At 35.8% G+C, this 27,726-nt stretch overlaps 1 protein-coding gene across 2 annotated transcripts; it reads right to left on the minus strand.

Annotated features, from left to right (window-relative positions):
- On the minus strand, positions 1-27,418 carry LOC123559886 (monocarboxylate transporter 14-like). Of its 2 annotated transcripts, none has more exons than XM_045352010.2 (7): positions 27,256-27,418; positions 13,404-13,724; positions 9,174-9,317; positions 8,088-8,819; positions 2,514-2,783; positions 1,705-1,830; positions 1-1,068 (listed from the first exon to the last, which is right to left on the minus strand). In XM_045352010.2, the coding sequence occupies exons 1-7, from the start codon at positions 27,329-27,331 to the stop codon at positions 902-904; spliced, it is 1,836 nt and encodes a 611-aa protein (XP_045207945.1). In that variant the 5' UTR covers positions 27,332-27,418; the 3' UTR covers positions 1-901. The 2 variants fall into 2 exon arrangements, with proteins under 2 accessions (XP_045207945.1, XP_045207947.1); XM_045352012.2 differs by lacking the exon at positions 27,256-27,418 and adding an exon at positions 14,997-15,143.
- Positions 27,419-27,726: the final 308 nt, after the last annotated feature.

Consider the following 27,726-nt stretch of genomic DNA (forward strand, 5'->3'; position numbering starts at 1 on the left):
TTATATTTAACCAGGAGTTTTTAATACTTCACTAAAACGTATATTTCATATCAATTCAATGAAAAACAACTGTTTTTACAACTGATAAAACAGTAAAATGAAATTGCGAAGGGATTATATATATGCATAAAATATATATGAAACATTAAATTCAAATGAACAATAATTGGAATAAATAAATTATCTTCTTCCACTCTTCCTCATTTTCTTCTTTCAGCTGTATGTTTCTGATGAAGGTACAAGTTTATGGCCAGATATAAATGTACAATGGACGCATACTAATGCTTAGTATAGTCACATATTAATAGATAATGCTGATGATGATACAACATACCGACAACAAACTAATATTGTAACATAAAGGTTGAAATCTCCACATAGCGAAGCGTTGAAACAAACGGACATAGACACTGAAACAACATAGACCTGCCCTCATTAAAACGTTGTAACACAACAGTTAGTATAGCTCAATATAAAGCGTCCTCCACCCGCCGATATGTCATTTATCAAGTAGATTCAAATTAAGACTTGCATGTTTTAAACACCACCAAGCCGTTACACCTTATACTCAAGTGACAATTAGTTCGTGTCTACTACTAGTACTCGACACCAATCTTCTTCCAACACAAGCATATAACAGACACCAATTCCGACTCGACCTCTGTAACATAAACTGGCACTGGCCATGGCATCTGTACAATGCCTCGACTTGTAATCAGGAATTGTTTCTTTTTTCAGCAACATTTTGTTGCTTTTACAGAAATCTGTAGACAACTTGGCGTGATGCAGACGCAAGTTAATCGTGTGTTTGACATCACGTGACTTTTACAGTTTGACATACACATTTTGTTGGCACTGTTTGCCTAACTATATATCAATCAAATGTAAAGCCGTGTGGTGGTTAATCTTCCGGCACTTTTTCTATTTTAATGATGATTTCTTCATCTCGTCTGCTTTTACCATGATCAACGCAGAGTAACGCTAAGCAGAAGATGCCGGACAGGAAATACATCCCACCAGCGAAGCTGAATGGCATCAAGTAAGAACTGAACTTCTCATACAGGTAACCTGTAACATAAAATACAATGTACATGTATAAATGAACGCTATATGATAGAAATGTGTCGTTTGGTCCGTCAAGAACAGAAATTTCTTAGTGTTAGTTTTGTCACGAACTATGTATCCCACTGTGCCCCTTAACTGTGACGTCACTGTGTTTTACTTTGTGTATGTATTTTTGTATGCATATCTATTTCATACACTACTACAAAGCTTCGACTGATGGGGCTCTGTCTTGGAGTGTGTAAATGCTATTTTGTTCTAATGCATTAAGAAGTTTATACAGCCTAAACTAGTTTGTGACATGAAATGAGATATCTCAGTTAGTTGAGAACTACGCCAGCAACTCCCACAAAAAAATGTAATCGAAAAATTGGTGCTTATGTATGGGAAAGATTCAAATCTAGTCTTACGGTTTTGTTTTTTTTTTATCTCAACAAGTACTATCTTTCTATAAGAACAAGAAAATGTTTCATTACGTTTATCACAAAAAAAAGAATTTTGTACTTCAACAAAAGCCGCCATCTGAAAGTACAAATGTGACAAGTCACACAGCCAAATGTTTACTCTACTGTAAAGCAGTAGTTATTGAGTGCCATTTAATGATATCAAACATGTTAATTGAACAACCACATATATATTTACCTGCTAATGGAGCGTTTGTGAGAAAGGCAACACCTTGAAACATAGCTACCATTCCAAAACTCTGGGTCAGTTGTTCAATGCCGAGATGGTCTGCCAACACAATTGTTCTCATTGACACTACCGTGGCTGTAGGTAAATGAAATATACATTTCACTTTTATACTGTCGGTAACCGTAAGTATGTACAATGTACTTACTTTTGAACTTGATTGCTATAGCATTTTATAAATAGATTCCGAAATATATGGTACGTATTAAAAAGGATTTGTATCGCTATAGTTTTGCCGTTATCAGCATATTAATTTTGTGTAAGTTTTTCTAATAACAGTCCGCTTGCAATATAAAATTAGTCTACGTTTAAAAAGCTAATTTGACCATGACCATACTTTCAACAAATCTCATCTATTCCATTTGTTTAAATGTTAAATGTTTTTCTATCAATAAGTGGCGATCAAAGGGATCTACTACTTTTATCGAGAAAGAAGATTTGCAATACGTTTATAAATAAGTCTATATTTGTTTTGTTTTTGTTGGGATTAGTGTCACACCAACACAGTGTCTTTTCCAGTGTTTAATGGTGGAGGAAGACCCCAGGTGTCCCTCCGGACATTATTTCTTCACGAGCGAGCACCTAGGTAGAACCACCGACCTTCCGTAAGCTAGCTGGATGGCTTCCTCGCATGAAGAATTCTTCATCCTAAGCGAGGTTTCGAACTCACATCGATGGTTTTCAAGTGATTCGAAGCCATTGACCTTAACCATTCGGCCAATGAGGCCCCTTATTAGTATACATGGAGCCATAAGACATACCCATGCACAAGCCAAATATAGCGCCACATGTAGCAAGGGCGACAAATCCATCACACCAAGGCATCAGAAAGTTCACAACGGACGCTGTAAACAATGCAACTGTATACGTCACAGAACTTCGGATTCGGAACATATCGGTGATTATCCCAGAAATAATTCGACCAAATATGTTTGTAATACCAACGATTGAGATTAGAGTTGCAGCTTGGGCGCTTGGTAGACCCTTAGAGATGGCAAGATCTGGTATGTAGGTCAACGGAACTGATTGTACTGAAAACAAGACAAAAGTGTTCGTTAACAAACATACAAATTACCAATTTCTTTCCTCATAAATTATTAAATTACAATTCGTTTAAAATGATTATTTAATTGTTAAACTTGATACGTAAAAAACCGTTTAAATCCACTAGAAATACAAGAAGTAAATACAAAGATAAGAGTAATGAATGTTTCTTGTTGCGTGTGCAGCTACTTGAGACCGGCCTATATTTTATTTGAAATAATATCCTTGCAACATAACACTACATTTCTTCCCCTTTGTTTGATTGACCAAAGTCCAATGAAATTTCTAACCAAACAGAGATTGGTTGTTTTTTATGCTTTCAACGGTCCTTATAGATTTGATCAATTGATTTTTTTATAAAAACGCTTATAAAAATAATTCTTATGTGTATTCCGTTTGAAACATTGCCCTTAAAGAGGCGATGTGAGAAATAATGTTCATGTATAAATTACTGCCGCATGTTGGCTCCAAGAAACAAACATATCAAATACAAGGTTGAGCCTATACATGTAAATGAAAACTAAAGTATTTAAATAATAATTAATTATCTCAATGTTATTATATTTTCATCAATTTCAAAGTCCCAAAGAATTATTCAGAATGTTCTCCAACTGTTATACCTTTGCAATTCTTTGTAATATTCATTTTAATAATATGTGCTATATATCACTATTAATCAGGCACAGTCTCAAAGTAAACCAATAATTTATTTCTTACCTAAAAATTAAAACATTTATTTTCAATTGTTAAAATACCCTGAGAATGTTACCCATAAAATCGTAAATACACTGATCAAAACTTATAATCAGTCACTTTCAGTACGCAGATATTTTTTCTTACTATTTACTCAAATTTAAACTCTGTATCACATAGAACGCAATCCACTTTTCAGAAATGATCACCATTGCCATGGCGTCAACATCTTTTTGATAAATTATATTACATGTGAGGTGGCTGATTATAAATTTTGCTCACAGTATATTTACTTGTCTGGACATTGAAATTATGCATGATGAAATAAATCACTGTTCAGGGATATTACAAATACTTCTAACATACTAAAATAATAGCATATTTTAAATTGAGAGTTACAATTACTTCAATTCTGTAAAAGTATGGCGCTTCAAAAAAATTAAAAATGATACTCCGGGTGCTGGCTCTAGGTATTCAAACGTCTGATTATTATTATTGTAAAAAGGCATGATGCTTCAAAAATAGTAAAAAGAATGCATATACTTTACTTTGACACCTGATAACGTAAACATAATATGTTTACTGTAATTAACAAATTTGCGCAAGGCAGAAAAATAAAAATTAACATTACTTAAACAAAAACCTTCCGTTTTCATTTTCTTCCTAACAAGAACGTTACTACTGCGGAACCTTAAAAATCAAGAACTTAACTTGAACAGTGATTTATCTTAGCTGCTGAAAACAGTCGAAAGCAAACTTTAGTGAAATTTCATTTAACATAGTTAACCACAGCATTAAATTATCTCCCTTTACATATACCTCATAGAAACCTACAACAAAATCTCGCGGCCCATCCACGTGACCTTGTGAGTGGCCCGGCCTGAAAAAAGAATGCATTGTAACGATATGAGGAGTGATCGATGTCCAAGTGCTAATCTAACATGTGTGCATAAATATGATTGGGTGTAAAAAGTTTCTTATTTTAGATAAGTACCCTACGTATTTTTTTATTTACTAAACGCCAGTTTTTACATAAAGGATCGGTCGTGAACCAGTTCTGATTTATGCAAACTGCGTCCGTTTGTTAGTTCATTCAGTATATTCACGAAAAGGTCATTATATTCACGAAAAGGACGTAAAACGCGGAAATACCCTAAACTTTCTAGGGTCATATTAAACATGTGCAGGTCTCTTGAAAAATGCTTTTGTTTAGAAATTCTTTATATGACGAATCAAGATGGTAAACCGTCTTAAAATGACCAGTATTTGACGAGATTTATCGATCCTGAAACATAGAACTTAAAGAGTATAAAGTATAATATAACACGGCTTGCCTATGACTGATACAGTCCTGAACCAAACCAGGTGCTTTGGTCAGAGAAGTATGTCATAAAGCACTTGTTAGGTTGTCAAGAAAATAACTCTGCGTTGTCAATTTGTATTCCAATGATAAATAGAAACACGAATGCTCCTAAAGACCGGAAAACCACGTGACAAGAAAACCACGTGCTGGACAGAATGAAAAAAACACAACTTTTTAACAGTTTTATACGTTTGTGTAGCATATGTTTACCATCCAGCATCGTTAATATGCAAACAATTATACTTTATTTCAATGGCACTTTTATCCTGATTCAATTTTACTTTCGTAGCGATATTGAGATAAACATAAAACGTGATTTTAACCACTGATTATTACATTATCTAATCTACAGAAAATGTATTTCGTTTGGATGAACAAGCAAAAAGAGTTATATCAAGCTTGCTCATGTTTTACTTTTGTAAGTATTAAGGGTAGATAAATCTCATATCTAAAATAATCTAAAATATTGGTCATTTGGAAATGACTTACCAACTTAAGTCATCTAAAGGAATCCTATTAAAAGCTAATAGCATATTTCTTTTTCAAAGATGCGACCTTGTTAAAAATATTTAGCAGGCATAGGAGAAATTTAAACATGAAGTCAAATTTTGAAACGAACCTGTAGTCAAACATATAATATTTATGTGCTGGACTATGTGATACGTACAGGTTTATTTTACACTATGACGGACAATTATAACATGCAGACACTATCTTTACATGCTTCAATGTCGGTCAACCTTGTGAATTTCAAGGCTGAACTATAGTTAAATGATATAAGTGCAATTTTATTCATAATGAAACGTTACGCTAAACATATTTCCATTGAAATGTTAGTATTGTTTCTAGTCCCCTTTGCAAAACTAACACAGTTCTGAACAAAAAAATTAAATAGAACGGTCAAATGTACTGCTCACTACTATTTCAAACTGTATGTGACAAATTTTGATGTTTCTTATGCTATATGCACTTTAAATAGTGATGTAAATAGGCTTCTCACTAATGGTTTACAAAGAAAATATATGACAGAGCATGCGTTTAATGGTGTCGGGATCTCGCTATGATATATGAGCCGCACCATGAGAAAACCAACATAGTGCATTTGCGACCAGCATGGATCCAGACCAGCCTGCGCATCCGCGCAGTCTGGTCAGGATCCATACTGATCGCTAACAGTTTCTCTAATTGCAATATGGTTTGGAAGCGAACAGCATGGATCCTGACCAGACTGCGCGGATGCGCAGGCTGGTCTGGATCCATGCTGGTCGCAAATGCACTATGTTGGTTTTCTCATGGTGCGGCTCATATCTGAAACTGAAAACGCACGAGTCTTACATATACGGGAATGAAAAACGTTTGAAACTTTTTTCTGTATGAGATCAGGATGTACTTATCGAGTCTAGCACAAATATACTTGGCAATACTTCAACTTTAAACACGACCATGCAGTTGTATAACCATTTTTAAGACAGACTTGATAACTTAAACACTATGATCAACGTGACACTCATTTTTGTCACAGGGTTTGCTTTTGAAACCCTTCATAACGCCTTGACTGAGATTCTGAGAAGGCTAAACTCAGTGAAAATAGATTAACATCTAAACTAAATGACTGGATCCTGCGGTAATGAGTCCTTCTGGAACTTATGGTCCCTCATTTTGAAGAATTGTCCAAAAACAGACGTGAAATGAAGAGAAAAGTAAGGGTTATGCACCTTATAAAAGAGGTTTTTCGTGTCACATTTGCTTCATGCAAAATCACGTCAAAATCATACCACTGTGGCCTGGTATTATTACTCATACTAAATTCACCAAACACAACATTCTCCCTTACTTCTACCAAAATATCAAACAAAACAAAAACATCAGTCGAGCAAAATGAATCAAGTCTAAATATTTTTCAAGTCCTAGGTAAATAAATATGTTGATGAAAATAGACAGTTTTATGCATGGATAAATACATATTTAGATAAACATTTTACTTGTTAGTGTTGTTATGAAAACCAAACGTCCAAGGTTTAGATACATAGGTCACTAACTTGAAGTAGTTCAGACTTAAACAATATATGAGTCAGAACATTATATTTCAAAACAGTCATTACTTCCGACTTGTAACTAAGCTGAGATATTTATCCATGTAGATTGTAACAGGAAATTGAAGTAGATTATCCATAAAGACAGACGCCTTAATACTTTAGAATTTAGGAAAGAATTTATCGCCCCAATTAAACAAAAAAAGGTTACAAGCTGAAATTGTAAAATTATACGAGGTTTACTGAAGTATGATTTCAATTCCACTTCACACATGTGTTCTTAGCGTTTAACACTAGATCACGAAGCGACTGGTGTTTCACTGGCAAACAAACAAATGAACTACCTGGTCTTAACGGTAATACCACTCAGGAGATAATAACGATAATACCACCCAGGAGATAATAACGATAATACAACCTATGAGATCATAACGATAATACCACCCAGGAGATAATAACGATAATACCACCCAGGAGATAATAACGATAATACCACCTATGAGATCATAACGATAATACCTCCCATGAGATCATAACGATAATACTACCCAGATGGTCATAACGATAATACCACCTATGAGATCATAACGATAATACCACCCAGGAGATCATAACGATAATACCACCAAGGAGATCATAACGATAATACCACCCAGGAGATCATAATGATAATACCACCAAGGAGATCATAACAATAATACCACCCTGGACATCATAACGATAATACTACCCAGGAAATCATAACGATAATACAACCGAGGTAATCAAGACGATAATACCACCCAGGGGTGCTGAACTTCTTATTTATGTAGTTGGCCTTTGTGCTGTTAAAACGGTATAAGTAATGGGCTATTAACGAATGTTACACATGTATTGTTTGTGTACTTGTTACATCAGTTTCATATCAGACGTTTCTAACCCCCATATTTATCTAATAAACGTGTGCAAATGACAATTTCCTAACTATGAACCTGCATAATATAACATGACATGTTACATGAAAATGAACAGAATGAACAAAAAGGTTTTCACCTAATATCGGTGATAAATGACAACAAAACACACATTAAAGTATAAATTAGCTTCTACGGCAACTGTATAGTAATAAAAAATGCCAGTCTTGGATGGTATTTTATAAATAAATATGTATTCTAATCTTGCAATGAGTACTATATTGTTTCTGAGTAGATTAAAAATATTACCTGTCCAACAAACATTTGTCAATAGCAGCAAGACGAACACTTTGTTACTAAACAAGGCAAAGTTTCTCTTCAGGACGTCTATAACCATGCGGACTCGAGTCCTCTCCATGTCGTACACCTCTCCCACTGAGCTACTCGCAACATCTTCGTGTGATGAGTCTGTCGTTGAACTACAGTGGTGTGGTAATCGTGCTAACGAACCACTGTAGAAAATATCTTTTCTGGACATTTGATTTGAATCTGGCTTCAAATTATTTCTAAAGTCATGTTGACTCATAAATGTCTTTGCTTTGTTCTCTTCTGCAAGAAGTCTATCTTTGTGAATACACGCAAACTCCGTGCTCATAGCAAGTCGAGGAGGCAAAGCGCTAGTCCGCAAGTAATTAAATGGAGTTTCTTTTTTTGAAAGGAGTGACTTGATTTCTACTACGTCTATTGCTTCAAATGAATTATTAGATGAAGCTTCCTCAGATCTAGAATGTTGAAGTTTAGGTCTCGGAAGAGGGCGAAATAAGGCCCCGCAAACAATACCGTTAAGCAGTATACCGCCGAGTATCAGTATCGTTCCCCTCCAATCATATTTAGAGATAAGAATGTTTGTTAGATATGCATATGCAAATGTTCCTAAGCCACTCCCACTCATGGCTATGCCTGTCGCTATCGCCCTCTTGCGTCTAAAGTACGTTCCAACAACAATGATGGCGGAGACGAAAGACATGCAGAAACCAATACCTGCAAGAAAATTGTTTACAATGTTAGCGCTTTATAAAGCAAGACAGCGGCCCATTTATTATGCTAATGTTCAACATAACTGGGACTGAAAGATCTGTGGTCTTTGTGTTTACATATTGCAATAGCTGAACGCATTTATAATTGCTCGAACAGAACGTAAGACGTGACTTGTCGGGATTTATATGATTGCAATAAAAGGTGTTTAATAACATGTTTATGTTTAATAACACGTAAAAGTACAATAATATGTTTCAAGTTTCTCTATCATTTCTAAATATTAGCTATTATTTGCTGTATTCCTTGGCAGAAGTTGTATAAATTGAATCTTTTGTGCACTGTAAAGTGAAGTCTTACCTCCGATGATACCATAGGTAATTATGAGGATTTCCACGTTTGGAGAAAATGAGCTGATTATGAATCCGACGACAGATAATACTGTTCCAGCTATAGTGATCTGGCGACAACTATACCGCTCTAGTAGCATGCTCACTATTGGTCCTACAATATAAGAGGGACTGATAATGAATCCGATGACAGATAATACTGTTCCAGCTATAGTGATCTGGCGACAACTATACCGCTCTAGTAGCATGCTCACTATTGGTCCTACAATATAAGAGGGACTGATAATGAATCCGATGACAGATAATACTGTTCCAGCTATAGTGATCTGGCGACAACAATACCGCTCTAGCAGCACGCTCACTATTGGTCCTACAATATAAGAAGGACTGATAATAAATCCGACGACACATAATACTATTCTACAGTGATATGGTGACAACTTTACCGCTCTAGTAGCATGCTCACTATTGGTTAGGACTGATAATGAATCCGACGACAGATAATACTGTTTCAGCTATAGTGATCTGGCGACAACTATATCGACGACAAATAATATTGTTCCAACTATAGTGATCTGGCGGCAATTATATACCGCTCTAGTAGCATGCTCACTATTGGTCCTACAATATAAGAAGGACTGAAAATGAATCCGACGACAGATAATACTGTTCCAGCTATAGTGATATAGTGACAACCATACCGCTCTAGTAGCATGCTCACTATTGGTCCTACAATATAAGAAGGACTGATAATGAATCCGACGACAGAAAATACTGTCCCAGCTTTAGTGATCTGGCGGCACCTATACCGCTATAATAGCATGCTTACTATTGGCCCTCCAATACAAAAAGAGCTGATAAAGAAGCCGACGACAGATAATATTATTGTGACCAACACGTGCGTACTCCAATAGCTCGTGATTAAAAGAAATGAACCAATTATGAAAGCAAGGGTAGGAGTTAACGACAAAGAAGTATGCTGCCCCAGTTGGTACTAAAATACGCGGATTGCAAGTATAATGTATAATAAAGTATAATGGGAAAAAAACGACAGAAAACGGTGTCCAATCAGTACATATCTGACTTGACCAGTAAATTGTTCAAAAATATCAATCGTTTTAGTTATTTGATCTTAAAGGATCGCCCTATCCATCAAACTTCGCAATATTGTTATAATACTTTTAAAATGTGATTATGAACAAAACTGCTACCGGACCAGACGCTTGACGGCTGGCTGGTGTGAAGGACGAAGTATCAAATCCTAATACTGTTGCTCATGCTAAGAATGCAATTTCTATTTGTTGATAGGAGAATTCTTAATGTATGTACGGTAGTTTAAGCCACATTTCTGGAACATAGCGTAATTTTCCAGTTAACAATAGTGCAACATGACATTATTCTGTCAAATGTTGGGATGATTCAGGTAAAACCCACATCATAGAATCTGACTCGAGACAGAAAAAAATTCTTCTGAAATAATGCGCAGCGGACAAGCACTGCCTGTGTTCTAGTTTCGCTGATATTTTTGTAAATCAATACCCGCTCAGCAAATGCTGCTTTATCTATGGCGTACCATCTGGGTCAACAGTAAATAGACAAGAGCTCCGCCAAGCGGGGCAATATACGCCCAAAGGGTTACATCAGAGGATTGGAGAAAAAATTAGAGATCTTGACTGTTGAAGCCAAAAGGGCAGGAACAACAAAGGGAAGAAATTCGAAAAAAAATTCTAAGTCTACAAAAAAATCCTTACCAGTTACAGGTATGTCAAAATACACCTAAAAAATGAAGGTATCATCCATGTTGTACCACAGAAAAGTGGCCTCGGTTTTTCCCTGCGGCCAAAAATAAAAAAGTTTCAAAATAAGCTATTTATAGTAACATAAAAGGGAAGTAATTCAAAAACAAATTATTGTAAGTGAACAAAAATAGGATCTGCCGAATAAAAACAACAGCACTGTAATGCAGAGCAATATACACAAAGCAAAGTCATATATGACGTTTGACCCCTAAGAGTGACCTTGACCTTGAAGCGAGTCATCTGAAACATGCGCTCTATACGTCGTCTCAGTGTGGTGAACATTTGTGCCAAGTTTCTTTGAAATCCTTCAAGCAGTTCAAGAGTTAGAGAGCGGACACGAAACAAACTGATATGACCTTTGACCCCTAAGTGTGACCTTGACCTTGAAGCGAGATATCCAAAACATACACTCTGCAAGTCATCTCGGTGTGGTGAACTTTTGTGTCAAGTTTCTTTGAAATCCTTCAAGGGGTTAAAAAGTTACAAAGAGGATACGAAATTGCTAACGGACGGACGGACGGACGGACGGACGTTCCTACATATGGGTATTTATGTGGCTACTCTTTTGTTCTCTCTATTGTTCTTTTAGCCACGTAAAAGAAAAATAGTCACATAAAAGCCTTACGGAATTAATGACATCAAAGAAAAAGTACAGTTACTATTGTTCCTACAGCCACTTAAGTATGCAAATGTGGGCTCAGACAGACGGACGGCAGACGAACACCGGGAGTATAACATAGTACGTCCCTTCGGGCGTATAATAAAACAGAGAGTATTAGAATTGTACATGCAGGTTAAATTTTATGTGCAGGTATAATTTTACAACTGAATATATAAAATATACCAACAAATACAAATCAGAAATATACCTGCATGTAAAAAAAGTATACATTACACCTGTTCGTACAAAATACCTGCATGTACAATTTTATACCTGTAGGTATAGACTTTCAAAGTAACACTACTATCCCCATATGTTTGTTAGCCTAATAATTTTAGTAAATAAACTTTAAAGCTAAATTTTGAAACTATAAAATTATACCTGCACGTACAATTTTTATCTGCAGGTACAAAAACATTTATACATGTAGGTACAAGTGCACTTATTCGACCTCCACACGGATATTTATTCATTATAGCAAACGAAACATGAAAAATAAGCAGTGTTTATTTCACTGATTTTCTCATTTAGAAGGCCGTAAGTATCTATTTCACGAACGGTGAAAGTTTATCTTAATTTTGTAATCTACACGAGTCTGGCATCCAACAAGAAACCCACCTTGTTTAAAAAATCTTACTTGGCTAATCCAATAAAATAGTGTTGCAGATAACATCTTAGACTTACAAAGTCTGTTGAGATCAAATAGTCTGTAATAATATTAATTTCTTCACACTGACACTAAATTATTTTCTCAGAAAAAACATTTTCTCTCTAGGCTCATCTCAGAGACAGAGGAAAGAGATATTGTAAAATTTTTTAGAAAGTGGTATCAGAGAGGATTGATTTTATGGCCAGGTGCTTTACATTCAATGACTCTAACGACTGATGCCAGTCTAATAACATCTTTGGCACACATATTAACTAGTACATTTTCTATCAGGTAACTGTGCCACTGAGCCAGATGAACAAGCGTGATCATTTACTTGTCATGTTTCCTACTATTAACAGTGGCATGAGTATGTTCCAGCGAGTTAAGATATCATATAACAGGAAAGATGCTTCCGGGTTAAAGATTCTTTCTTTAAAGACTTAGATCCGCTTCTGTGTAAGTGTCCACCAAACTCCGCCACCCCTTTCTCCCCGCCCCCGCCTCCTAAAAGACTCCAATATACATATATACAACCCTATCCTTATTTGCTGCTTATCAACAATGATTGTGATAATAATTGTAAATTGTAGGGTAATTATCTGAGAACTGTTTCCAGGTAAAAACGTTATTTTTAGGGCGTATGTCCGCTTCTATAATAAGAGTCTATCCAGCACCGCAAACCCTCTACCCGCCTCACCCCTACCCCCACCCTCAAAAGGATCCAGTGCATACACAAGTTCACCCTTTTCAGACATTGTGGTAATAAGTGTTAATTGTAAGGCAAATACCTCAGATGTGCTTCCGGGTAAAAAAGTCTTTCTTTAAATGCGTAGACCCGCTTCCACCTAACATTGTTTGGTAATTGAGAGAGACAAGTACAACTCATCCATAAACATGCTTGGTACTTGAAATAATAGACGAGTTCAACTCATTCATAAGTATGCTTGGTACTTGAAATAAGAGACGAGTATACTAACCTATGGCTATGAACGTACCTATGAACATGTTTGTAACTTGGGATAAGAGACGAATACAACTCGCCCATAAGTATGCTTGATACTTGAAATAAGGGAAGAGTACAACTCATCTATGAACATACTTGGTACTTAAAAAGAGACGAGAACAACTCACCCATAAACATGCTCATTCCTAACAGAGACGATCCTATCCATGCTGTTTTCGCTTTCCCTTCTCCAAAATAGTCCAGCAATTCGATCAGTAGCACACCAAATGAGAACATGGTACCGTCAAGTATAAAGTTTATTAGAAAGGAGCCGAAGCAAACTGCCCAGCCCCATCCACCATCTGGGGTGTTGTCATCCTCACCCTCAGAACTCACAGAACTACTTTCCGGGCTCTCGTCATTCTTGAGAACTTTTCCCATTTCCTGTATTTTTCTCCACACGTGTTTAACTTTCCGCTGCTGTTCTCCTAACTGCTCACAGATACATTCTGAAAAATAGTTCCGTCACTTTCAGTATACCTGTCATAGGTAACTGTAGTTGAAATGTATGGTGTACCATTTGGGTCAAACGTACAGAGAGAAAACAAGGAGTGTTGATTAATATTGTACTTGAAGGTACAGCTTTATACGTGCCGGTATATTTTACCTTGTAGGTATAAATCAGAAATATACCTGCACGTACAATTTTATACCTTCACGTACAAAAATACCAGCACGAAACCTGCACGTGCAGAAATACCTGCACGTATAACTTAAACATGTAGGTATAAAAATACGTGCGCGTAAAATTAATTTTATACCTATATGTATAAACTTTCAAAAATGCGTACAGGTAAAAATTGTACCAGCACGTGTAAAAATATTCATACCTGCAGGATTAAATTATACCTCCGCATATATTTCTGCTTTGAAGTGTTCTAGGAAGTACAAAAATACACCTGCAGCTACAGCTGTATTACTTCTTGGTATATCTGTTTATTTTTTTACCCAAATGGTACACCATAGAAATGCAAAAACAAATATTAGTATAGTGATCACCCCGTGCTCTAAATTTTCTAGGTACATACCGCGAATCAATTAACGACGGTCTAAAACCAGAACCACTATAGCAACATTTTACCGTTTTAGATTTCATACACCAGAACTGATAACTACATCGTTCTTGAAGAGTGTCAATGGTGGTGTTTTTTTTACATTAATATTCACGTATTATTTTTTGCGTAATTTGTCTGAGGCAATTAGTTCAAGGTTGGAACATATGTTGGTTTCATTATGCTGACTAATAGGCTAGTGCGCAATTACAATACATAACTTTACAAAAAAAATCATACTGCAATACAAAGATGCAACCGTATTCCAATAACAGTGTGATAATACGTTTGATGAGAAAATCATTTTACCATTTGTTTATAAGTATTGTGTATCAAATACTGAGGTTGCTATGACATTTTTCATCATTCTGATCTTGGCAGATATTGATTGCCAATAAAAACAAATTATCCAAGTTTCACTTTTTTATATAGATAGTACTGCAACTCAGTCAAAAATACGCTTAATTGTAACGATAGACTTGAATTAGAACAGTTCGTGTTTTAAGACAAGTTCACTGGATCGAAACAAAATTATACAACATTTTAACATACTTAATAGTGATGTAAAGAAAAAACATGAAACTTGATCAGCTTAGTTGTAAACTAATAAAATCAAACATGTACGTACTTCAAATGCATACGAAAAAGAATAATTTGACAAAAACTCACTCAATTATATATCAGTCCAGGAAATAATTTAGCCACTATTCCAGCAGACGAATGCATTGTTTATTATCAAGGATCTTTATATAAATAGCAAACTCAAACTGACTGGATAAAACCGGCAAAATCAAGAAAATGTAAACATCATAATGGTTTTCATGCTCCATAAACTCTTATGTTAGTACATCATTTATAAGTATATTTTGCGCATTTTATAATAAAAATATTTCCATGCTAAACACCATGTGAAGACACGAAGATAATTATCTACTCGAAGACATTAACATACGTTGCTACGACGTGGTCATTAATCGCACTTTCGCAATTTGCATATTGCCGCTGACATTGTGCCTTCGCATCGTGTTCTCGGGTCTTCGACTTTTAGGCGGTATTGCGAAAGAACGATAATACATCAGACTTTCATACCATACTTTGGTAATTGATCGCGGCCTGTGCGATCATTTTGAATAGGACAAGTATATACGCGCTGGGGAAAATATTTCATGATGGATCTGTGAATTCTTTACTTATGGGTGAAACAGGTCTCATAAGCGTAAATACGACTAGCTTTTACTGATTATAAAACATACCGTACGATTTGTTGTGAATTAACTGTTGTTGTACTTTTAGTAGTTCAACCGCTACCCTTGTTTAAGAGCAACATTTAAAAAACACGTTTTTTCATCCTCAAGTAATAAGTAAGTAGACTCGCCCAGTTTAATCAATCTAGACGCACAATCTAATTTTATACATAGAGCGCGTACTTCACCCGATTTACATTCGGAACATTTCCACGCGTTTCGGGCTTTATCGTATGTTTAACATGGGATTTTTGAACCGTCCAAAGATGTTGGAAATGTTTGTCTCATTGTTTATTTTTTTAATAAAACTGTTACTGCTTTCATTGTCTACCACTTTTTTTCCACCCTTGCCTGAAAAAGCAGTAATGAGTTTGTACACTGTTCAGACAATTGTGCTCTGTTGAATTTTAACCAAACACAAGTTTACCTGCATAAACAGAAAGCATGATATGTCACCATGCGCGGATCCAGAAGGGGGGGTGGGGGGGGACCGGGGGTCCGGACCCCCTCTGGAAAATCTTTAAAAAAGGAAAGAAGACAAGAAGGAAAGAAAATGTTTTTCGAAAAAAAAGCAACATTAGGACTGCATGTAAAGTATATGCGGCTGCTGCTACATACGACCCCGACATAATTCATATTATTTATCTAAAAGAAACTAAGAATTTTACCTTCAAGAAAGCTTGATTTTATCATTTTCCCAAATTTAACAGGTGAGTCCATAAAACTGTCCCAGAATGCAAGTGCTAAATTTCAAAATTAATTTCCAGGGGGGGGGGGGGGGGGGGGGGGGGGGGGGGGCAGGGGATCGGACCCCCTCTGAGAAAATTGGCTGGGTCCGTGCATGGTCACTATACCTGTCCAGTACTGGACATGCCAATTTCGCAACTTCTGTCTGGTTTCTACAAATTTCTGGCCGCGATAAACCATTTGACTTGTTTTACACTTACATTGGGTGTATCATGCTAGCACGATCTAATCATAGACCTAATAATCGAATGCTGACGGATCGCGCTCTCGCGATTCAGTTCCTGCGATACTGAACTCTGACCCGTTGAAAAACACGCACAGGTTTTGTTTATTTGACAAATACATGTATATTGTAATAATATATTAGCTTTGAGATAGAAGCATTTAAGCTCAGGATTTTTTCAATTTGTTCGACTTGATGGACATATCTTGGGTAAGTCAATGGAGATGACAAAATTGAGCCGCGCCATGAGAAAACCAACATAGTGGGTTTGCGACCAGCATGGATCCAGACCAGCCTGCGCATCCGCGCAGTCTGGTCAGGATCCATGCTGTTCGCTAACAGTTTCTCTAATTCAAATAGGCTTTGAAAGCGAACAGCATGGATCCTGACCAGGCTGCGCAGGCTGGTCTGGATCCATGCTGGTCGCAAACCCACTATGTTGGTTTTCCCATGGCGCGGCTCAAATGTTGTTGATGCGTTTATCTTAGTAACTTATGTCACCCAAGGTCATTGCAAATTTTTGTAACAAATAACTCGTACACGTGTAAACTCTTACCATATACCTTCCAAAATCATAGTCGACCTTGCGTTTAATAAACATCAACATGTTTGCCATGGCTGTATAATTGTGACAAACATAGGTGAAAATGTCAAGCTATTTGTAATCTGCTATGAAAAGCATGTATATCTGAAACAGTTTATATTATGTTATTGTATATCTCAATGAAATATTATCGTTCTGCGTTAATTTCAAAACTGTTTTAAATGTATTGATTTACTTAAATATTAGCTAAAAACGTTTTTTTTTTCATATTTACAAGAAAAGTACACACTAAAATAACATAAGGTTTCAGAATTTTGATATCAATGACATCGCAAAAATGTCCAGTGTCTTTGCATTATCCGTGAGTAGTAGTCACAAGTGTTACAATAACAAGATCAAACCCTGAAAGGACTGATAGCCAGTGCTTTTTATTGAGTGATATTTCAACCGATACACCTGAAGAATCAACATTTCATTGTGCATAGACCGGTCATGATTTAACAATGTTGGTAGAGGTGCACTAGACAATATCTAAGCTCTGTGCATTGTGGTTGAAGACAAGAAGATTTTTAAAGGCTTTCCCTATACAACTCTAAAACTCTGTAAAACTAAGTTTGCCCCAGGGTGGGGCCAATTTCAACCTTACCCCTAACCCCTAAAACCTAACCCTAATCCTAACCCTAGAACGGAGTGATTCCGAATATTTCGCAAGTGTATATAAAGTTCATAATTATTCTAGAATCCGTTGCTGCTCGTTTTTGTTGTTAAAAACAATAGTCCTCAGTTGCTCAAACACTCACACAATACCAGTATTATAAAAAACAAATATAGGACTATTTTTTTTACACGTCCAGAATATTTGTGTGATACGGCCACATAGCAATAGAAGGAAAATTCAAACGACGCGGTTTAGAGCTATAGCCAGTTGCTAAAACACTGGCTAAAATAGAGCGTATAGAGCTGATAAAGAGAATCATGCAAGATAACTTGGATTTTCAAAGATACTTCTAGTCAAACAAATCACTATAAAAAAAGGGTACAGTATCCAATTATTCTAACGATTTGAAAGAGAGAAATATTGTAGATCATTTTTAAAAATGTTCCAGGCCTTGGGCTGCATTTTGTCAATGTTGCTAAATCGACATCAGAGTTCTCTTGAAGGAACCTCATGAAAGAGATATAAATAGTTTCAAGACATATCTGTATCAAGAACTAATTTACATATTTACATTTTTTATGATTTTGATGGGTTGCCATTGTTTCGCTTTGATGTTTTCAAGGTGATGGATTCCAAGTGACGCAGTTGGGAAATGTGATTGCAGTAAGTATTTAAATATCTAAATCGTCTGCGTTTTGAAAGTGTGTGTGTGCGAGGGGTGGGGGCGGGGGAGGGGTACCAAAGGGTTATAAACTTTTTAAGAATTTAGATAATGATTCAATTTCACTAAGATATTAATGTAACCGTCTTCAATTTTGAACTCAAAATATTAATAGCGATTAAAGGCTTTGGTAAACAGTTGAGAAGAAGACTTGATATCATAAGCAATGTCATTTATGTAGACAACAAGAAGGGGGTCACACAACTGAATCATGTGTAACATCAAATTTCATTCTTATTCCTACGCCTTGAATTCTTACTGACTGACAAATGAAAATAGTTTAAAAAAAGACTCCATGCTTTGCTTTGTAAAACATATGTAAGCAAGAACTACAAATAGTTTAACTAACAGACTTGATATTTCGTTTTGAAAAATGCATAGGAACTGAAACAGCTAGTAATCATGTCATGCTCTCAGGTTTATTTATCAGCACTATTGGTTGGGTACTTAGTAACTTTGGAGCACTTGTTTATTGGCCTTGTCAAATTTGTATTATCTAACACTATCATACGAATCCAGGAATTGCTACCCTAAATACTTGACCCATGGGTGGTGAGTATTAGATAACAAGTGCGTGAAGTCATTTTATTCTGTTTGAATTTGCACACGTAACATACATTCGTACAGTGAACCAACATGCCACAGTATTCAAGGTACAACATCATTATCTAATCAGTAAGAAACATACGATATTATGTCATTAGATTATCGAATGCACTTTTAAAATCATTATACAGCTGTATGAAATGAGTCGCGCCATGAGAAAACCAACATAGTGCGTTTGCGACCAGCATGGAACCAGACCAGCCTGCGCATCCGCGCAGTCTGGTCTGGATCCATGCTGTTCGATGTTAAAGCCTATTGCAATTAGAGAAACCGTTAGCGAACAGCATGGATCCTGACCAGACTGCGCGGACGCGCAGGCTAGTCTGGATCCATGCTGGTCGCAAACGCACTATGTTGGTTTTCTCATGGCACGGCTCAAATATTTCTGTTGAGATAAAGCTTGCTGAAGAAACAAATGAAATTCGACATGAAAAAAGCAAGAAAAGTATTATGAAACGCATCAGGATTTTAGCTGAAGACATTTTCTATCAAATTCTTAGTTAGTCTTACTAGTTCTACCTTCGTGATGGCTTATTTCTGTGTTGTGTCATCCCTGGTGATCAGAATTAATGTACTATTACATATTATTTGGACAATCAGTGGAGAAGAATGCAAATCGAAGTTCATGGCAACGTCAACCTTCAATCCGATCTCATAACACATGGCAGCTACAGACTGTTATTTATTTATCTATTTATTCATTCATTCATTCGTTTCTTTATTTATTTATTTATATTGAAATAACACTGATGATATCACACAAAAGGGAGAAAAAGTGGTTTTACCAAGCGGCTGTCAGAATGACTAATCAAACAAAGAACTGCTTAACTGGATGTTCCTACATAGAAGATACAAATGTTGCAGGACGCATGTGACGTTATTCAACAATGACGAGGATAAGTAGTGATGACGCCGGAAGGACCGACGACGGTAACGGTCGTAGATTTAACGTTAACGCTAGTGAACGCCGCGAAAGTTAATATCAAATACAGTGCCGTGCTTTATCTATAACATTCATACAGTTTTAGGTGAGGAGTTTATCCATTGGGTGTACTGTCTAGAAATGGATGCTTTAAGAGAAATGTTTTGAAAAGGGCAAAACCCATTTATTGATGATCAGTTGGAAACAACAGCTAGCTAGGTTTCTTCATACAATTTAGTGTAAAATACACTTCTTCATGCTAAATTTTACACTCATGTAGAATTTCTATGATTTTGCTATCACCGGGTACACATATCTTTGAAAGAACTTACCCTTGACTTATTTGATAAAACATTTCACCTGTAAATGATAATTTAACTGTTTGCAATATACCGCTGACTACGTATTTTATCATTTGACCTTGATAAAAAACTTTTTTTTTCATATTGGATTACATTCTATATATTAGTAAAGCTTGTTGATTGACTACGAAAGAAAGCTGGTGAAGCTTGGAATGCTGTTGACAATTTTATCTCTCCTGTCTTGATATTCCTTACTAAAGTGGAAGTGCAATTGCATGCATGACCATAAGGACTTCTAGGTGAGTACATATCGTCTGCCTCTCCATATAGTCTGCCTGAACGATATATTATTTAACCTCGGAACGCTCAATATATAATGCCAATGAAGAAAATCTATTTTAACCTTTTAAGGGTACCATGACATGCGAGAAAATGCGATTATTATAAGAATGTTGAACACAAAATTATTCATAGCGTGATAAACAAAAAGCAATAGACTAAGAAAAAACATTAACCCTTATCATGCTGGACACGACTGATTCTGCCTTTGCGACCAGTGTAGATTATGATGATCAGCCTGCACATCGGTGTAGTCTGAACAAGATCTGCACTGTTCGCCATTCAGTCAGTATCTTTTTGGTAAACACCCATTTTAACAGTTAATGGTACTGTCCAAATTGAAAGATGGATAAGTTCATTATAGAAATGTAGCAGGGTAAGGGTTAAATTATCAGTAAACGTGCATATACATTACTCAAGCGGTTGTACAATATGAAGGCATATTACACAGGCTGTGATTCAACATGAAAACTTACTACACAGCTAGTGGTTCGATCAGTTTGAAAACAAGTTACTCAAGTCTTGGTTTCATATGAAGACAGCATATGTCCTGTTCTTTTCATCTTTCAATTTATCAGTTTAAACACAACGATGTCTTTCGCAATAATTTTAGCATGTTCACACGGCAGACAGGTTTGGCCGAGCCTGTTCGTAAGAGGTAATGAACTTAATAACTGTTCAACATCCTTCACACACCTAGCTAGCACTGAGTAAAACGGAACTCTTTTTTTCACAGAAACATTGAATGGACTGCATGTTCACAAAGGGAAGGACCAGAACATTTGATAGTACGGAGACAGAAAAAATAAACCCTCAAAACCAATAATTGTGTCTAGCAATAAATCCACGTACGAATTGCCAGATCTACATGAACACGTCTCTGAGTTTGTTCCCCTTATAACTATACCATAACTGAAGAAAATAGTCAACCACGAATCACTCCACATGGCAATTACTATAAAGGTACGAGTAGATGTATACACATACACACCGACTAAGCACGTGTATACGTAAATACTAACGAATGTAAAAATGCAAGTTTACACCGAAGTAACAAACAGAAACATGACTTGCAATAAGGAGGAACACAGTGGAACAGCCAGTAGCAGAATCATCACTGTGAAGCTAAATGCAATTTCCTGGTGCCAGTCCCACTCCTCACCTCACCCCACCCACCCATCGGTCCTGTATAACTAAATTTACTCCCACCAGGCGAATTACACGCACACGCAACAGCAACCGTCAACTACTACCTTGAAACTCAAATAAGCTCATGGAACCGAAAGCTCTAAAACTTCAGCGAAGCCAGAGCAACAAAAGATTTAAGAGCAAGCGAAAGGTTACCAAACCAGTCCTTCATCTGAGAGGTGTTTAAGAGTATATGCTTTGTACTATAATTATTAGAAGTTGCATACTATTACCTAAATGCAGTATAAACCTAATACCTCTATATCGGAAACACTTTCATCTTTATCCAAAATAGTTCATCACAAAGATACGTACGTACTTGACTGAAGTCCTGCCTCTTAGGTTTTAAATTATTTTATTTTTCAATGACAACACATGAATCACTCTAATGAAAACAAGTGTTTCTTCTGTTGTGTTGTTATAATAATCAACCATTTCTGAAACGTCATCGGTCCATGTCACGTGTCACTTTAAAGGTAGCAAATCAGGCAATGCTGTTTTAGTATCAAGTATCATTTGCGGCTATCAAATATTCGTTGAACACTTGATGCATGTTAGCTATTGAATTGAAATATTTCTATGATTTGATTTTATGGCCTAATTGCCGAACCAAGACAGAGCTTTTTACATAAGCATAAATTTGATAAAACATATTTGCATACGATTCACTATAGTATGAGAACAATTTACTTTATATCTCTCAGGGTTTTGCGTTGTATTTTTAAATTTAGCAGCCAACCAACAGAAATACGTACTTTATGTCACTTTGTATTTTTTGATTTGACTGTAAATCATTAATTCTAAAGTTGTCAGCAATTCAAAAGTTGCCTATTGTTTTCAGATTGTTGAAATATCACAGCAAACATTATATCAAATAGAAATGCGAAACAAGAAATTTAAGACGAAATAACATTAAAATCTTCGTAGAGGACTTGCTGTGTGATGGAATATATGTAAAATGAAAGTCATTATCTCTTAGCTTACTAGCGGCAATTGTATCTGCCTTTGTGACCAGTGCAGATAAATATCAGCCTGCACATCCATGCAGTCTGATCATGATCTGCACTGTTCGCTGTCCAGTCAGTAAGTATTCAGTAAATACCCCTTTGAACTATAAATGGTTATGTCCAAATTGAAAGATAGAGTAGTCCATTTTAGAAACTTAGCAGGGTAAGCGTTAAAATTGATGTTGAAAAAAATACAGTCGACCACCTTTAAAGGGGAGATCTTATAGTTACTAGTAAATGTATATTCAAGCTGTTGATTGCTAAGATAACACTATCATTATCAACTGATGCACACATCATGAACAATTTACTGGTCGAATAATTTATTATTCATATGAACGTGAAGTTGAAAAGTTCATACATAAGTGCCGCTTGAAAGTAGCGACATAGCATTAAATTCTAATCAGCACAGTCACCAAAACATCATCTGACTAACACAGTAAATAAATAAATAAATAAATAACAACGAAATTATTGTAAGCCAATGAATAAACGACTGCTGGTCCAAATTTTACCAAATTTTAAGAAAAAGCTTAAAGTTAAATTTGTTATTTCAAATGCTTGTTATTTGCCCTTTTGCGTCTTCAATGTTGACTTTTTCACCTGTGTCAGAACCGTATATAACTATTTCATAGATCAAAACACAACAATTCTGAATTTTACACAAAACGATGTGAAGGAATAAGGAATATACTTAAGCAAATACTAAATGTTCAATATATCGTGCTTAAATGGATGACTGAAATAAGAACTGCAGACAAATAGTACTAATCACAGGATAATTAAGCTATAAATACATTGCTACAGAAAAAAATCAACAATAAATGCCATAGCACATTTTTAGAATAACAGACTTAAATTTGGGCCAAATGACATTCCTAATGAACTGCATAATGTATAAAAAAATGACACAACAAATAGGAAAAAATTATCTCTTATTTCGATTGTTGTCCACTTTCTTCATTTTTTTTTCCATTATTGCCCACTGTCTGGTAAACAAATCATTTTTTCTAGATTTTAAAGATTTTTATGCAAATTTCTAAATTTCCCAAAAGTAATTGTACATCTAGTAAATTTACCTGTAATATAAATAAATTATCGCCGGTCCAAAATTTGTGAGACAAACTTAAGTTTTTTTCTGCACTCATCAGTTACCTGAATATAGGTATATATGAGCCGCGCCATGAGAAAACCAACATAGTGGCTTTGCGACCAGCATGGATCCAGACCAGCTTGCGCATCCGCGCAGTCTGGTCAGGATCCATGCTGTTCGCTAACAGTTTCTCTAATTGCAATAGGCTTTGAAAGCGAACAGCATGGATCCTGACCAGACTGCACGGATGCGCAGGCTGGTCTGGATCCATGCTGGTCGCAAAGCCACTATGTTGGTTTTCTCATGGCACGGCTCATATACATTTTTTTAGGTAAACGGTGACCTAGGTCAGGACATTTTTATTGCCATTCCGACCATATGCAGCTGGGTTTTGTTATCAAAATAAGAAAGTAAACAGCTTATTATTGTGACATAATATATTTATCGTGTACAATACAGTATTGTGCACAAATAAATAACACCCGGACCAATGTGAAAGCTACAAAATTCGGGGCTATGTTTTCGAGTCCTGTGTATGAACATATTTTTTATTCCATCTTTAAACTAAAAAAAACGGAAAATTGCCACATTGCCATGATTTATCGTTCATACATTGAAAGAAATATTCTACTTTTCAGCATTTTTCAACGTATATGTCAGTAAACCGTTCTACAGAATGTCGACTAAAATATCTTCTGGATCTGACAAGTGTTAATTCAACGGACAATTCAAGGAACTGGAGTCAGTGATACTAAATAATATGAGCCACGCCATGAGAAAACCAACATAGTGGCATTGCGACCAGCATGGATCCAGACCAGTCTGCGCATCAGCGCAGTCTGGTCAGGATCCATGCTGTTCGCTTTCAAAGTCTATTGCAATTAGAGAAACTGTTAGCGAACAGCATGGATCCTGAACAGACTGCGCGGATGCGCAGGCTGGTCTGGATTCATGCTGGTCGCAAACCCACTATGTTGGTTTTCACATGGCACGGCTCAATTATAAGAGTACATTTAAGTAATATTCATGCAATTATATTTAAAGTCTCCTCTGAATTCAAATCATGGTAACGTGCGTAGAAGTCGGGGAGCTTACCCCTACGCCATCGTGCCATTGGTAAACTATATATCAGCTAATGAGTGCCAGGTCAATATTTACGGACAATACATACATAAAGAAAACATATTATCTGACGTCATGACGTCATACATATGATTGTATACATTGTGTTTGCCTGAAGAAGTATTTTAATACGAACTGCGTTGCAAACTTGAGTTGTCTTCTTTCTTTAACCATATACCGTAAATTCTATAAAATACACAACAAATAGTGTATACATGTTTCAAACAAACAATGAAAAATCTTTAACCGGTCAAACAGTATAATGTATAATAATAATGAAACGGTTCAATATGATATATAACAGCTCAGAGTGTCTACTGTGCCAGGTCAGATGTCTGAAATTTTAATAGTTACTTACATGTGCATGTGCATCATATATTTAGTTTATTTAGTTTGTGTAGAATTAATGTTACATCTCTTCTTCCTCATTATTTACCATTACCTCAACTGAACAGGCTATTTTATCATTTTGAAAAAAGTGAGGTTATATAATAAATTATATACATATATGCCGATCGTGATAATTTTCCGTTTTGGTTAAAATGTAGAATTTAATGAACTGTAAATAAAGTGTTATAATTGCAGGCAACGGCAGACTTTGCCAACGACTGAGCTTTTAAACACAGCTTTCTTCAGCATGTGTAAGGTCCAAGTATTTTGATTGGACCTTGTCCATGATGCTTTCTTCATTGGCGAACTATATAAAACATTGAACTTTGCAGTACTGATCACTTACCACAATATGACGAAACGTTACATTTTTTCATCGTAATTATTTGTTATTGTGAATGCAAATGAGTAGTGATCTTTTTATGAAGTCTCTTATTAACATTTACCTGTATGGAATCTAAAAATCAGTTACGAACAACGTAAAAATGGGCTAAACTCGACAGCATGTCTGTCTGGCATTTAAACTGAATTTTATTTATTTGCAATACACATGTTAAATCCAGTTTCTATTTCTAGATATCGATATTTAGATATTTATTTTTATATATCGATATCTGTACACGATATCGGTAATAATATGAATATTACAGTTTAATACTTGTTAAAGAAATACCTGAATGCTCCGTGGCTCCCAGTGAAAACAATGTCTTTTGGAACCATATGACAAGAGTGGAACAACGGTTAGAATTTTATACTACTGTTAAATATAACCTCTTGGTTGGCTATGATCTTACTTTAACGGCATGTGCATAAAAAAGACACATGTATAGTATACACCTGTATCCAGATATAATAAAAATATAACTATGGTGCTCCATGCCGAAACGGATAGTGCAAATGCCGGTGTCTTGGACCCATTCCACAAACAGGATAAGAACTTTATTTGGAAAGAATCTCTTTCATTTAAGCATTAAAAATGACCTGAATATGACCACTTGGAACAACATTTCACTGCGAATAAAAGGTCAAACAACAATGCAGTCTGATACATGACATCCATTGAACATTGATTTTAAGAGAAATACTGTAATAAAGAAGGGTTAAATGGTGACAGTTCGTTTTCAAATATCGCCTGTGAATAACAAAGGCTTACCTAATTACGATTGAGTCTGCAATAACTACACCATGCTAAGAGGACACGAGAATGCTCATAGTAAACATTTTGAAGTTTTACGGCCTAACTGTAGTTTTAGGGGCTGTCTAAGCGTAAGAACAGTTAAAAACTACAAGGTACTTAAAAGTTTGATCCCAATTAAAAACGAATTCACCCATTCACGCTAAACGTTTTTCAGAGATATACGTCTCAAAAACAGTATGGCGGACGAAAAATAAAACAATATATGTGAGCAATAAATCATTACCGGCATTAAGTATTTGTCATATTACATGCATCTGCATGACTAAAGCATTTCTGGATTCGTCCGATCCAGATACATAATAATGTATAGCAAAGTTAGTGCAAATAAATTGGAAATGAATCATTAGTGTTAAAATTATTAAAATATAAAGGAAGCATTAACCTTTACCATGCTGGACACGATTGATTCTGCCTTTGTGACCTCTGTAGATCATGATCAGCCTGCACATCCGTACAGTCTGATCATGATCTGCACTGTTCGCTATTCAGCCAGTATCTTTTTGGTAAGCACCCCTTTTAACAGTTACTGGTACTGTCCAAACTGGAAGATGGACAAGTTCATTATAGAAATTTAGCATGGTAAGGGTTAAAATTCCAATACAAAAGGCAATATAAATAATTAACCTGGAATTCCGTCACAGTTCGATCCATTATCCTGTATACAAACACAGCACGCAGCCTTTGTAGAATATGCTGACATCACTAAAATCGCACACTGTAAGTTAGTTTAATGTTCGAATTAATAGCCACAGATACTGAACAATCTAAAGATGACCTTAAATGCTGGCCTATATAATGTACAGGAGAAATTGAATGATAGACTTGGTTTATATAAGGCTAAAGTCCCTGCTTTGATATCATAGGGTTAACATCCTAAGTGCGCACGCAGACGCGTGGATGTTTCAATGGGATAAAAAAGAATTTAGGCAAAGCAAAAACATAATTTTGTCACACACTTGTTTGTTGATCTCTCTTTTTATTTTATTTTATGTTTAAATATAGTTGATGCTGTTTATTTAACTTATAATCAATACGATGATACTTTATTTTAACGAAAATGGGAATACGACGTTATATGAATACATGGTATTAAAG

This window comes from Mercenaria mercenaria, chromosome 10 (assembly GCF_021730395.1).
Source record: "Mercenaria mercenaria strain notata chromosome 10, MADL_Memer_1, whole genome shotgun sequence".
Taxonomy (NCBI): Eukaryota; Metazoa; Mollusca; class Bivalvia; order Venerida; family Veneridae; genus Mercenaria; species Mercenaria mercenaria.

Excerpts from the sequence above, each read along its gene's own strand:
- LOC123559886 (XM_045352010.2), bottom strand. The coding sequence starts at position 27,331 with ATGTCAGCATATTCTACAAAGGCTGCGTGCTGTGTTTGTATACAGGAT. Across the intron at positions 9,318-13,403 it reads AGGAATGAGCATGTTTATGG|GACCAATAGTGAGCATGCTA; the intron begins GTGAGTTGTTCT and ends CTTATATTGTAG. Across the intron at positions 8,820-9,173 it reads TACCTATGGTATCATCGGAG|GTATTGGTTTCTGCATGTCT; the intron begins GTAAGACTTCAC and ends ATTTTCTTGCAG.